General features: G+C 40.4%; 1 protein-coding gene across 1 annotated transcript; it reads right to left on the bottom strand.

The window, feature by feature from the left end:
• Positions 1-331: 331 nt before the first annotated feature.
• LOC108435886 (trace amine-associated receptor 9-like) lies at positions 332-12,270 on the bottom strand. The gene is made up of 3 exons (XM_017712012.2): positions 11,812-12,270; positions 3,435-3,802; positions 332-2,069 (listed from the first exon to the last, which is right to left on the bottom strand). Exons 2-3 carry the CDS (start codon positions 3,706-3,708, stop codon positions 1,192-1,194), a joined length of 1,152 nt encoding a protein of 383 aa, XP_017567501.1. The 5' UTR covers positions 3,709-3,802; positions 11,812-12,270; the 3' UTR covers positions 332-1,191.
• Positions 12,271-13,729: the final 1,459 nt, after the last annotated feature.

Raw genomic sequence — 13,729 nt, 5'->3', positions numbered from 1 at the left:
CTGAATATAAAATCATATTTTTTAGTATTTCATTTGTCCTTTGTCTTTGTTACAGCTTCCATTCTTTTCTGTAGACTTGCTTTCAGATATTTATCCACACCTCCAAAGTTCGATCTTAGAAGTTGGTTGCATTTTCTGCTTCTCACAATCCAGTTACTCTGAACACATTCAGTGATGTTGAGGACTCTATGGTGGTCATTCCATTGGACATGGGATGCCTGCAGCTTCTTTGTTTGACTTGCGCATATATGTGTGTGTGTGTGTGTGTGTGTGTGTGTGTGTGTGTGTGTGTGTGTGTGTGTGTATATATATATATATATATACCCTTGAAAATGAACAACTTGACTGGAACAATTTTGACTGGAAACCAAATAAATGAAGGGCAGTCTCTGATGTCTGCTCCAGTGCTAAAGATTCATATAATCACTTGCTCATTTATTTACTTCTTGACGGCAACTAACATTTTTGTTCCTGGAGTGCTGCTAAATATGCTTTTATGAAATAAGCATTAAAAACAAAAATTAGCCAATATATTGTCACTGTCCAAAGAAAAACAAGTATGTCCAAAATAATAACTTTACAGGAGAGGGTAACAATGTTCTCTACTTTCAATGCAAGGTAATGGAAAGAGCTTTTATTCTAAGCAATTTTGAAGCATTTCTATTGGTCATCTTGAAATCTTCACACAATTTAAATGACAGCTGCTTAGCTCAAATGATGCAGAAAAGTGAAAATCGCAAAAAAAGGAGATACATGTTTTTCATTGGATACATATTTAAAAAATGCTGCATTGCATTTACAGCATTATTAAGTTTAGCATTAGGCTTAATCTGTGTCCTGAAAACCACCCCTAAATGTCAGAATAAAGTGCAGAATGTATTTTTTAATGGAGCCTCTGAGACTAACAAATATTGTGGTCATGATAGATGACATGACAACAATTGAGTTTTAATAAATAATAACAAAGCTATAGACAATTGTTCTCTGTCAAGTGAAAAAACAAAAGAATCTGGCCACAATCCCTGGAGTTGGTTTGGTTTTGGTCCCTGAAGTGCAAGCTTTTTTTTTTTTTAGAAAGCCCTCTGTTGAAATTCCTGAAAAAAACAGCGCCAATCTCGTGAGCAGAAGGTAAGAAGTCTGAAACGGAGGAGAGGCTGGCAGTGCTTGACTTTCTTGCCTGAGCACCTCAGCTCAGCTCTTTTCAGAGTGCGGGGGTGAGCGGTCTTTGTGAAACAACAGCATCACCCCTTTCCTGAAGCGCTGGTCCCTCACGCTGTAGATGATTACGTTGCAGCAGCTGTTTCCCGTCAGGATCCAGAAGGCGAAGAAGGAGAAGTTGCACCAGGTGTAGCCCACCACATTGCCCAGCACGAAGACGGCGATGGGCGAGAAGGAGGCAGTGAAGGCAAAGGTGAGGATGCTGATGGTTTTGGCCGCCTTGATGTCTGAGAAGGAGGGTCTATGGGGGCAGCCACCGGCCCCTCCGGCCTCCAGGCCCAGGCTGCCCTCTGAGAGCAGCTTGCGTTTGCGTGTGTAGCGGCGGATGCTGGTAAAGGACATGATGTTGACGGCAAGGGTGCCACCTAGAAGGGTGAAGTCGAAGGCAGGGAAGAGTAGCATGATGTTGGAGTCGGCTGGCAGCTGCAGGCCGACCAGCAGAGGGACATAGTTGCACATGCGGCTGCACTCGTTGTACTCCAGGGTGAAACTCTTGCTCAGGATGAGCGGTGCCATGGCCAGCAGGAAGCTGCCTGCCCAGGAAATGAGGATGAGGAGCAGAGTCCGCCGCCGCGTTACCAGAGTGTCCTTGTGGAGTGGCCGCAAGATGGCCACGCTGCGCTCCACCGTCATTAGGAAGATGGTGCTGATTGATACGAAGGTACAGCCAGCGAAAACAGGGCCAATCAGCATGCAGGGCTGCCAGAAGCTAGACATCCCTCCTGCTGTCACTGCCGATCCACCCTGGTACCACACAGGAGGAGTGCTCGTCACCATGAGGGATATCTCAGTGTAGACAGAGAAAGGCACCACCAAGACTCCAACCATCATGTCTGCTACAGCCAGAGACACTAGAAAACACAGATACAGATATACATACATATACATATATATATATAATAGAAAAAATATAAGTATAAATGATACATTGGCAGCTTCAGCAGTTTGTTTAAATTCCTTATGTAGGCCATTTCTGGGATGTCTCAAATGGTAAATATGAATTGTCACTAAGTGCTTCCTTTATCTTGTTAGGCTTTGTATTGCATCACTGGTCCCGCTGTTGTGGACAAAACAGCTCATCAAGTGGAACGTTAAATGATATCATGAGTTCCCAGGGAGGAGAATTGTCTTAAAGCAATGCTTTGTCAAAAATCAATGTATACATTTTTCCCATTAGCTTCCCCAAAGTCAAGATATGATTGGTGGCCAAAGTTTGCTTCTTCAGTTTTGCAGTAGATCCACGTCCATAAGAGGTAATTTAAGCTTAGGTCCACCTGTATAGCATCACACAAACTGGTGGAAAACATTGGTGTGCAGTTTGTATGATGATGATAAATGTTGCTATGAACTGTAGGCTTTACTTATTACTTCTTAGCCTTGTGGATCTAAAAACTCTAGAAGAGATCTGCTTATATCAACAGACATCAACCTTTAGAGCTCATTTTCATGGCTTCGAACTTGTCGGATATCATTTGCCACCACAGCGGATTGACCCTCATCACCTATTTACCTCAAATTGAGGTAAGTAACTTCAACTTGCTTATGTGGTTTCTGACACTGCATGACATACCAGTATCTAAACAAATGGACAAAAGCATAAAAATGATGGTGCTTTAAGGGTTCTTTAGTAAATAAATTGGTTCTATATAGAACCCTGAACACTCAAAGAACATTTTGCATGATTAAAGGGTTTTTTGCATCATGAAAGTGTTCTTTACACTGATGAAAAATGTCCTGTAGATGGTTCTATATTGAACTTATTTGAAAAGGTTCCATGTAGCACAAAAAAGTTCTTCTAGTGCAACAAGCCAGACGTTGTAACAATAGAAAAACCCTTTTTGGTGCCAAATAGAACCTTTTTCAAATGGTTCTATACAGAACCATCTACAGCGCATTCTCTATCAGTCTGAATAATTCTTTCATGGTGCACAGAACCATTTAACCATGCAAGAATCATAATTTTTAAGTGTGTGGATCATATAAAAAAATTATAGCAGCACCTAGTGAAGACATAAAGCCTGACTTCTGTCTGCTTTTTGTCCATTTATATAGTGTTTGATTAATAGGATATATTTAGATAATATGAGGCTGTGTTTGCAATCATTGTACCCAATTTTACCCAAATGTACTACACACTGCCCTCTTATGGACACCAAGCTGTACTGAAAGCTCTCTTTAAATGTGGGCAAGCACTGCATGCAAATCTTTCAGGATACCTTTGAGGTAGCCCTGTGGTGTGCGGGACTGGCGCGTCTGCATGAAGACCGTGAGCGTGACCACGTTGCCCACAACAATGGCAAAGGCCAGGCTGACCATGAACACCACAGCCAGGGTGCGGTTGAGCATTCCACAGCAGCACACGGTGCAGAGAGGTGCTAGAGAACGGCCTGGCCCTGGAGTTCCAGTCACTGTCTGATTAGGAGTGTCCGTGAGGCCCATTAGCACCCCTGTCCCCCAGGGCACGCTGAGGTTAGCCACCACTGCATCCATGCTGCAGTATTGGACCCTCCAATGGGGATAAAGGTGCTGGAAGGTCCTAAATGTATCTGCTGCTGTGGCCTGTTTGCTCAGATTTATGGCAACCCTGTCAAACAGCACAGAGAGAGGAAAAAAAATATGCATTTAGGTATGAGAGTCCTCTATGCAAGTAGGCTTGATGCCCTGTTTTTACACATACAGTACTGTGTAAAAGACCTGCCCTGCATTTATTTAATTTCTAGTTAAAATGGCAATTGTATGTGTGTAATGTGCAGTTGTCAAGTAACCTTTACAGAGCAAAGAAAATAGATGGAAAACAAGACTCAGCATCACTGAATGTGATTGGGATTATTTGGATGGTGAGAAACAGAAAGTGCAACCAACGTCTGAGAAAGCAAGTGTTCCAAAAAGAGACTGGAAGATGTAAAAGGCAAAGGATGGACACATTACATACACAAATGAACAGATTTTTTTTAAACAGACTTTTTGCCCAGCAATGTATATTTGCCTATATGGACTTCAGCCCCTTCCATTTAAGTTACAAGAAGTGTGGCAGCAAGGCCATTTTCTGAATGCAGCACAATATGGTACAGCCAATCAGTATAGAGATAATTTGCATATTGCTGACAGCATATCAAAAATATTTAGCTCAATATTTTCAATCATTTTTTTTTCATTGTTTGAAAGCTGTCTTTTCATGATAAACAGACCAAATGGTCCAAATAATTTAGAATAAAATATTTTTATCTTGATTTACATAATGAAGGATGTTTTTTCTCTCTACATAAAACTATTCAAACACCATCAGTGGAAAAAATAAAACACAAGACTTATTTAGGATATGGGCCTTTGAAACAGTGCTGCGTCTTCAGTTTGACCATGACCGTGCAAATGTTGCCACTAACTGAAAAACCATGTCATGGTTGAAAATAAGCTGATTTCAGTGGTTATGCATGTGCGCATGCCAACTGATAGATGACAGTCATCCTCCGTCTGAGCCTACTCTCCATAATCTCCTACAGCAAATAACCAGCCCTGTGGAGCATTCTCATTCAAATGCAGGTAGCAAGTCAATCCATTTTCATTCTTTGCTTGTTAAATCATCTCTGTGTTTACTGGAATGACTCACAGGCCCCTGTCTCTAAATTTCCCTCTCCTCTCCTCTTCCCTTAACTAGAGTGCATGGAGAAAACCTGCATGGCAGGTTTAAGAGCGGCTGTTTTTACTGCTGCCTTTGTGCAAAGACCACACTGAATTCACACTGAACAGTGAATGAAGTGCAAGAAACGGGATGTGTTTCAGGGACACATGAAATACCGATATGGTATTTGCTGATAAATGAAAAATGTAATTATTATTATCACCCTGCTATTAAAATCATGGCCGATAACTATAACGATAACCTGACCAGAGCCGGTTGAAGGGGATCCTGGTCTCTTCCTATTTCTCCCATTACTTCAAAAAACATAACTGCAAGAACTTGCTGCAGTTAACAGGTTTTGGGCTGAGACACTAGAACTGTATCTACTGAGCGCTGATGGGTTAGTGAGCTCATCAACTCATTGGCAGAAGCGGTTCCCTCTCACTGACATCATGAACTTACATGAAACATTGTTTTAAAGGCAAATGCTCTTTTATTGAAAAGGTAACAAGGGAGAACCTCCGTTCAGTCCTGATCAACAGTGGGATAGCAGAAAAGTGTCTATGGTTCACACTTAACCCCACCGAGTAACTTTACACCCCAGAACAAGAAAGCACATATAATATGGAAGCGTGTTAAACTAACATCCATAGCTTAACTACAATAATTCAAGTCTCTCCTAATGCCGTCTCCCGAGAGGCCCTTTGCAGAGCTGCTTTGGATGGCCATGCCTCCCAAGCTTCTATGGCTGTGCAGGCAGTGATGGGATGCCACATAGCCCCCCCTTCAAGGGTCAGCCATGCTGGTGACCTCACAGAGCTCGGGTTTCAGAACTTCGGAATTAGACTTTTCTGTCACATTCTTTTAAACATGCCCTGCACTAAAAGTCCTTCTCGATATCCCAACCATAGTGTTTGACTGACAGTAAGCTTTACTGACAATAAGTGTGTATTCATAATCTGATAAATGCAGAAGATCAGATTTTGTCAGTAATCCGATCAATGCATTTAAATGCACTCGATTAATCAGATAATGGAAACTCTGGGTCTGCAGTCTAAGTCAGGGCAGGGCAGAAAGGGATTTCTGCTTTGCAACCAGCCAATAAGCTCACAGAAGAACATTAACATAATGTTAACATAATGTAAAACTAATGTAACATAATGTAACATAACGTTAACATAATGTAAAAGTCAAACTTCATGCCTGAAAATATGAACATACATTCTTACAAAATAAAGAATATTTAAATTCTTAATTTCGTCGAGAACGCAGTTGCTCTCATCGTTGCTCCAAAATTGTTTTGCTGAGTCTTGCGTCGGTGCTGCTTATTTCTAGTCTTTTTTCACAACATTGCAAACTGAGAGATCTGAAAGAAATCTCAGTAAGAGTTTACATGCACTGAGAGATCTGATTACTGAGCTAAAATCCAGCTCTCAGATTTCTTATTTGAATTTTTCTTATTTGAAACTAGATCGGAGTTTGGTGTTTACACGACCATTTAAATAATCAGATAACTGCAGAAATACGGTTATAATTATTGATTACTGAGTGCATGTAAACGCACTCAGTGCAGATGCAATTGCAAACCTTATATCTCCATTTTTGTTGCTTTTTCAGTTTTTGACATAATTTTAAAATACCCTTGTCCTTTACATTGTGTGTAGATCTCCTTTTATGCTATGCTGTGGCAAAATCAATGTCTTAGCTTCCCTTTGAATGTCAAAACTAGAGGAACTCGCAGACTACGTTCCTTTGTGCGAATCATCTTCATGTTTTTGTTTTTCCATTAATTTATCTTCAGTCCTTTAAAGTAGGGGGCGACGTGCAAAGTCGCAGCAGGGGGGAGTTCTTTTATAGTATATTTGTATTAGCCTTTAGCTACATGGGTAGCTACATGGACCTTTGTTTTAGCCTTGTCATTGGGAACATTATTAGTTGTTGTAGTCAGTTAATTCCATATCTCTGTTCTTAATTTTTAACAGTTTTACAGTTTTTCAGCAGATGTAATTCAAACGTTGTGTGAAGTCACATATAGTACTGATAAAGTTTTAGGCATCTAAGCAAATTTTTAAAGTCATAGTCATAATTCACATAAACATAAAAACAATAAAAAGTAACAAGAATTTCTTGGGTCCATATTTTTCCTTGACACCTTCAGCCGCCACAGAGACTTGTTAATATCATCAATTACATGATGAGCACAATTTACTGAAGCACTGATTATTTACATACACACACACACACACACACACACACACACACACAAACACACACACACACACACACACACACACACACACACACACACACACACACACACATATATATATATATTCTATACATTTAGTTTATTCAAATAGTAACACTTTTCTCAGCAAATAAACACATACTACACAAATAAATTGATTTTGAAAATGTGTCTTGGGTGCCTAAGACTTTCGCACAGTAGTGTATGTATATATGTATATATATATCACTTTGCTTGACTTGTTATTTTTCGCTTATTGAAAGGGTTAACTTTCCTTTGGCCTGTCTCTTCCCCGGTGACTAACATGTATTAATAAAATCAGACACTGCTGAGGGTGCAAGGGTGTCTGCCCTTTGTGCATACTTACAGGCTGTTAATAACTATTGTTCCTCTTTTATTCTGCAAACCACTTGCACTTTTGACTTACTGGATTTTGATGTTGAACTGAGCACATCCAGAGATGGAGAAAAACAACTCCATGTATGGACCAGCAGGTTACGACATATGTTAGAATGTGGTCGGGCCCTTCCTGGCTGCCTGCGTGCACGTGGGACGGGCTCTCTGTGTTTATAAAGAGGGGACTGCCCCTTCTTCTGTGTGCTTTGTGAATAAAACTCTCATCTCTCTACGAGAGTGTTGTTCATTATTGCATCGAGAGCTCTCTCTGTCTTGGGACTTAGTAGGATTGCCGAGCAGGTTTATCGCTTCATTCTCTGGTTTCTGAGGGAGAGCACTGTTCTAGCAGACCCTTCCTAACACTTATTGTAAAGTATTATCAGTTATTAACTATTGTGTCAGCCCCAGAAATTCCATATCCAGGGGTGTGTGTGTGTGTGTGTGTGTGTGTGTGTGTGTGTGTGTGTGTGTCTTGGGACGATTGACGAGGTAAAGGTTTCACTACCATAGCTTTTGCCCCCCTGTAGCTGGCGTGTATGATATCTAATGTTACATTACATTACATTACATTACATTTAGCAGACGCTTTTATCCAAAGCGACTTACAAATGATGAGGTACATAGAACAAACATAGTCAGGACTTAAAGGAGGCCAAAGGGTAATAGCGGGGTAGAGAAGGGAAGGAGGGCAAGAAGGAGATGAGGTTGGTAGACGGAGATGAGGTTGTATTCCATTACTGAACTTCCTCACTGATTGTCCTTAAGAGGAGCTAACATACTGCTGCTAGCTAAATGTCAGTTAATTAGAGCTTGTCAAAGTAGCAACGACTACAGCGTGAAGACATTAATTATGATGTGGGAGCATAAATAAGATTCTTGGAACTGCCGACACATGTTTGCAGCGGCCTAATGAGTGTATGTGTGTTGACCTGCATAGCAAAAGCGCGTTTCTACTTCCTTCACCAGTCTCATTAGCTTAACTCCTGCCTCTGCCATTACTTCACTCTCGGCAGCCAGCGTGAGGCCATGGCCCTGTCTGATTACAGCACATTCCCCTAGTCTGAAGCTGCCCTGTCTGGACTCTCACACTCAGGCTGTCCCTGCGCTAACTCAAGCCTAGCATGCTAAATATTAAGGGCTAAAGTAGAAGCTCAGCTGGGGCTGCTTGCTAGTTATGACAGCAGCCCAGCAGGGCTTCTCTTCACACACTGAAATTTGCTGAACGCTTTTAGACTTAGGCGAACACAAACACACACACACACACGCATGCATGCACACTCGCTTACTCAGTCTCTCTCCATCTAAAAGGTCTACATCTTTCATTACACATGCATTTAGCAAAAAGTAGGGCAGGTTTTTAATGAAGCCAGAAGGGACGTGGTGTATGAAGGATTCTATTCATTATTTATCACGCCTGTGCCATCATAATCGTCTCATAAGAGAGATGGATTCCTTCCCCTGGTTGCTTTTGTGAATTAGCAGACACAAATTGTTTATGAAACAATTTATTTAAATCTATTTACTAAGTGCATGTCCCAAGCCTGGGTGGGTGGGAGAGGGGGTGCATTTTCTCATTGCAGTGATTTAAGTACTGAGCAGAAGACAGTCAAAGAAAAAATGAGACTGAGGCTGACCACGTCTTATGAACCCGTCTAACACGCTCCTAACACGTGGTCTGCATTTTTACTGTGCAGACCCCCCTGCGTTTCTCTAATGTCCAGTCAAGACATTATATACAAGTCAATGTTTACTGTGAGAAAGAACCAGAAAGCATACATTTAGGAGAAGGCTTGATAAATACAATGTCCAGTTGATTTACTGTGTCCACCCTTTGCCTTTATTTCAGCTCCAAGAAACCTGCAAGGGTATTTTTCCATGCATGTTCACTTAAAAAGTGGTTGCACTTTCTGCTTCTTGCAATTCAAGTAATCTCAAACACATTAATGCTGAGGTTTGGGCTTTGGAGTGGTCAGCCTATTGTTCTGAGAACACGAGTCATTTCCTTGTTTGGTTTGCCAAATTTTCTTTACTCAGTAACAGCTTCTTGACAGCTACATGTCCTTTCAGACCCATAGCACGGAGTTGTCTTTTCAGAGTGAAATGATGGACAGAAACACCTGTGCAACAATGGAGCTTTATTTTCTGCTCTCTCAGCTTTAAGTACTATTGATCTGATGGGGACAGTTTTGGTGGTCTACTGGGTCTTGCATGGTTGTTAAGAGTCCCATTTCGTATCCATTGTATTCTTTCAATGGTTTCGACTTAATGGCTGTTTTGGCTGGAGGTTAAACAAATGAAGGTCTCTGACTTTTGCACAGTACTGTATATATCATCAAATTATTCGCCATATATTGTATGCACACAAAAATAACAAGACAGATTTTGTGGCTTGAACTTCCATAAATAGCTTGATTTATGTCCAAGCCTTCGCTCCACTCTGTGTGATGCTCATGTGAAGACTGAAGATCTTAAAAAATAAATAAGACATAGAAACCAGGGTGAAAAGAGCTTTTTTATGCCTGGCTCACTTGCAGAATGGGGCGAAAAGCGAGTTCACAGTCAGTAGGCTAATTCGAGCTGAGTGCATAGGTGGTATTGTGGGCTAGATATGTAGGGGATGCTGTGGACGAGGACTACGGCACTGGAGCAGAGTTGGTGGGGTCAGCCTGCTGGGGGCGAGGTCAAGACATTGCGGCCAGGCTGTGCCACAGTAGATAGTCATCTGGAATAATGGAGAAACCGGTGCTGTAGCCTCTGTAGCTTAGGGTTCCATCACTCTCCTGACCTACACGTGAGATCAGTGGGTCTGATCTCTTTCTTCTTCTTCAGTCTTCCTCAGCTGAACCATATATCCTTTTATCTCCTCTAGCACTTTCATCCCCTCAAACGCCTCTACAATCTTAAAGGGCCTCTATTTTACATGGCTCTTATAGTTTTCTCCATGAGGTCCATTCGTAACATTCTTGTTGGTATCTGTACCAAAAACTATCATTCATATTTACATGATAATTTTCCAGCCACCCATTATCCCTTAGTATAAGCAGCCCATAGTCTATGATTTTGCTGTGTTTTAATTGCTTTCTCTGATGTTATATTAAAATGTAGGATGTATTAAATGCCCCAAAACAGTCATAATTCATTTTCACATGACCATTGTCCCTTAGAATTAAACAGGCCATTTTTGTTACTGTGCATTTAAGAATTATATATGTAAATGATCTCTGTTCAAATTGGCTGCCTTGTATTACGCCTCAGGTAAAAAGCACTCAGAGGTGAAACACTCCTTATAACTTCAGTGTGAATAGCGAGACTACTTCGGCAAGCTGAATAGGCGGCTATATCTAATTGCTGTAGCTTTTCATGATATAATCAAAACAGTTCGTTTTAATGGCCTGTTTTTGATTTGTTTTTATATGGACAGCAGAGTGAATGGTTTATTTTGAGACTTTAACAATATTTACATACTACATAAAACTAAATAAAACTCTTTTATTTAAAAAAATGGATTTCTAAGATATGAGCCATTTAAATTTGGTTTAAAAATGGGTTTCTGGGCCAATGCCATAGAACCACCATGTTTGGTTTCTTAAAGCTCCTACCCGGTGAATGGCTCTTTAAAGAGGCATTTTTAAAGATAAGATATGGTAGCATGAAGAACGTTTTTAAAGTTTTAGGTTCCAATTAAAAGTTTATGTTCATGCCAAAAAAAAAATGGAACCTTTGTTTTTATGAGTGTACATGCCGTTATGCGTCGTTTCACAACCTTCTTAAGCACCGAGCTCTGGTATGGGTGAACATGTATTGTAATTGATAACAGTAATAACACTTAAAAACACTCACTCACTGTTAAAGCTAAGTAATGGCTTAGCTAATCTCAAAGACTAAGATCTCAGGACAAAAAACAACTGAAACCACATGACTGCAAAGATTAATCCTGTTTTCTGCGTCTTTTACAAATTGCTGTATGACAAAAATATCAAAGATATTTCAGTAAGGAATTATAAATAAGACTCCAAACACTTTGCTTATGTACTCCACTGCATCTTTAGCTGAGCAACAGAAATTCACAGCTCTTATTTTCTCTATAAATTGAAATTTAAAAGAGATGAGATTTAGATTTAAACATTTTGACCAACTCATACTAGATATGGCTGCTGTAAAAACCTCATATCTACAAAATGGTAAGTTTACAGGAGAAGGAAAAAACCTTCACATATAATGAAACAGACATTTTTAAATTATGTCAAGAACTGAAAAATGACAAAAATGGAGTTACAAGGTTTTCTTTCGACAGCAACAATATACTCATAAACTGAGCCAGTATCTTTACCTGCATGTCTCGGCTGATGGAAAGTATCCTCTTAATTCCCAACATATGGAAAGGCAGAGTAGTGTCCATTGGTCAGTGAGGTGTCTGTGTGACCAGAGTCCAATACTGAAGTGGAGGTAGGTCCAGGGTCAGCTGGGGCATCACGCACAGTGTCCAGTGAGAATACACACATCACGTGCTGGTGCGCAGCGCAGCTGATACACTTCAGTGCATCTGCGGTCTTTAAAACTTCAGCAGCGCTCCAGCTCCCAGCAGAGATTTCCCTCCTTCTCTCACTCCACTCTCTCTCACTCTCTCTCTCTCTTTACACACAATCGTGTTCTCTCTCTCTCACTCGCCAGCTTACTACCACACTCCTCCCCCAGTTTGTCCTCTCTGTATGGTTTCATCTGATGGTGTCTCCTCCCTTCTCTTTGTTCTTCTCATGTCTCTCTGATTCTCTCTCTTCCCTCTCTCTCTTTCTTTCTCTCCCTCCTTTCAATTTCTCTATATTTGTCTTATTCTCTGTCTGTCTCTCACACTCTCCTTCTTTTATCTCCTCTCTCCTTCTCCTTCTCTTTTTCTGTTTCTCGTTTTCCCCTATCTTGTTATCTCCGCTCTCTCTCTCTGTCTCTCTCTCCCTATTTCATAATCTCACATGGCCACAGTGATGCCTCTACTCCGCGATCCTCATCCTCCTCTCCTTTTTTCTCGCTCTCCTCATCATCAAAGTTCATATGCCATGCGTGTGCACTCCTCCTCTCCCCTGTGGGGGCTACTATAGCTGGGGATGATTACCCCCCCAGCCTTCTCCAGCTGTCTTCAGCATCATGCTCCGTACACCCCCCAACCCAACCCCCCCACCCCCCAAATCTGTCACTTTGCTTTGTGTCTGCTCACAGCTCTCTTCCAAAACCCATTTCCTTCAGCAATCATGTTTCTCTCTCTCTCTCTCTCTCTTTCCATTTATGTCTGTGATCTCTCTGTTTTAGTTCCACTCTCTATCTTTTTTCTTCTTGCTGTGTGTGGTGTAAAGACCACCTAAGCCACAAGGGGCCTCATGAGTGTGAAGTTTTTTTTCAATCTTGATATTGGTGGAAAATATCTGATGAAGACATCTGTAATGACTTTACTTCTGTATATTTATTTCTATTAGTTTTTATTGTTACATTTAAAAAAATGTTTTTTTTTGTTTATTGTGTATTTATTTTAGTTTATTTTCACAGCAAGTGTATAAAACTATTTGAGTGTATTCTCTGTGAGTAATGCTGGTGGGCTACACCTGCCTCAGTTTTTTTTTCTTTTTACAAAAAAGTGCAGCTTTCCTTGCACTAAAAAAATGCATTGTCCCATTTGCATGTAAATAAAACAGATTACATCAGTGGAGGTATTATCAAAACTAAGCAAAGTGGTGTTGATTTAATACACTGTGTCTGTGTGGAAATGATGTACACATTTGAATGAAGCTATTTCAGTGCCTCGTTATTTTCAGTGTTCAAGCATCTATTCCTCTCTGTATGGTGTAACTCTGTTGGCAACTATCAATGTTGCATATTTGCAAGTCTGCTAAAATTAAAAATCTGTTTTTTCATATCATCACTGTCACTCAAAAACCTTGGATCTTTATTGCCATAAATGGTCAAAAATGAGTTGGAAAGATCTTGTTGACTTGTTCTATTATGATTTAAGAACATTTTCTCCTTCATCTGTAAAGTTACCATTTTAAGATAAGAGGTTTTGTTCAGACAGTGACAATATGGAAAGTTACTGTAAATGATTGAGTTTACTGTATTTTCATTACGGTTTATTTATCTAAACGTGCAGCAGAACGTAACCACGTCAGAGTAATCTTGTGGTGCAGGTAAGTGAGCAGTGACAGGATAATGTTGCTATTTTATTGTTAGTAACTGTTAAAATGGTAAATTACTGTAAAAGTAAT

The sequence above is a fragment of the Pygocentrus nattereri genome, chromosome 15 (assembly GCF_015220715.1).
Source record: "Pygocentrus nattereri isolate fPygNat1 chromosome 15, fPygNat1.pri, whole genome shotgun sequence".
NCBI lineage: Eukaryota > Metazoa > Chordata > Actinopteri > Characiformes > Serrasalmidae > Pygocentrus > Pygocentrus nattereri.
The sequence above is the reverse complement of the archived record's forward strand: the minus strand, read 5'-3'. Positions and strand labels throughout refer to the sequence as shown.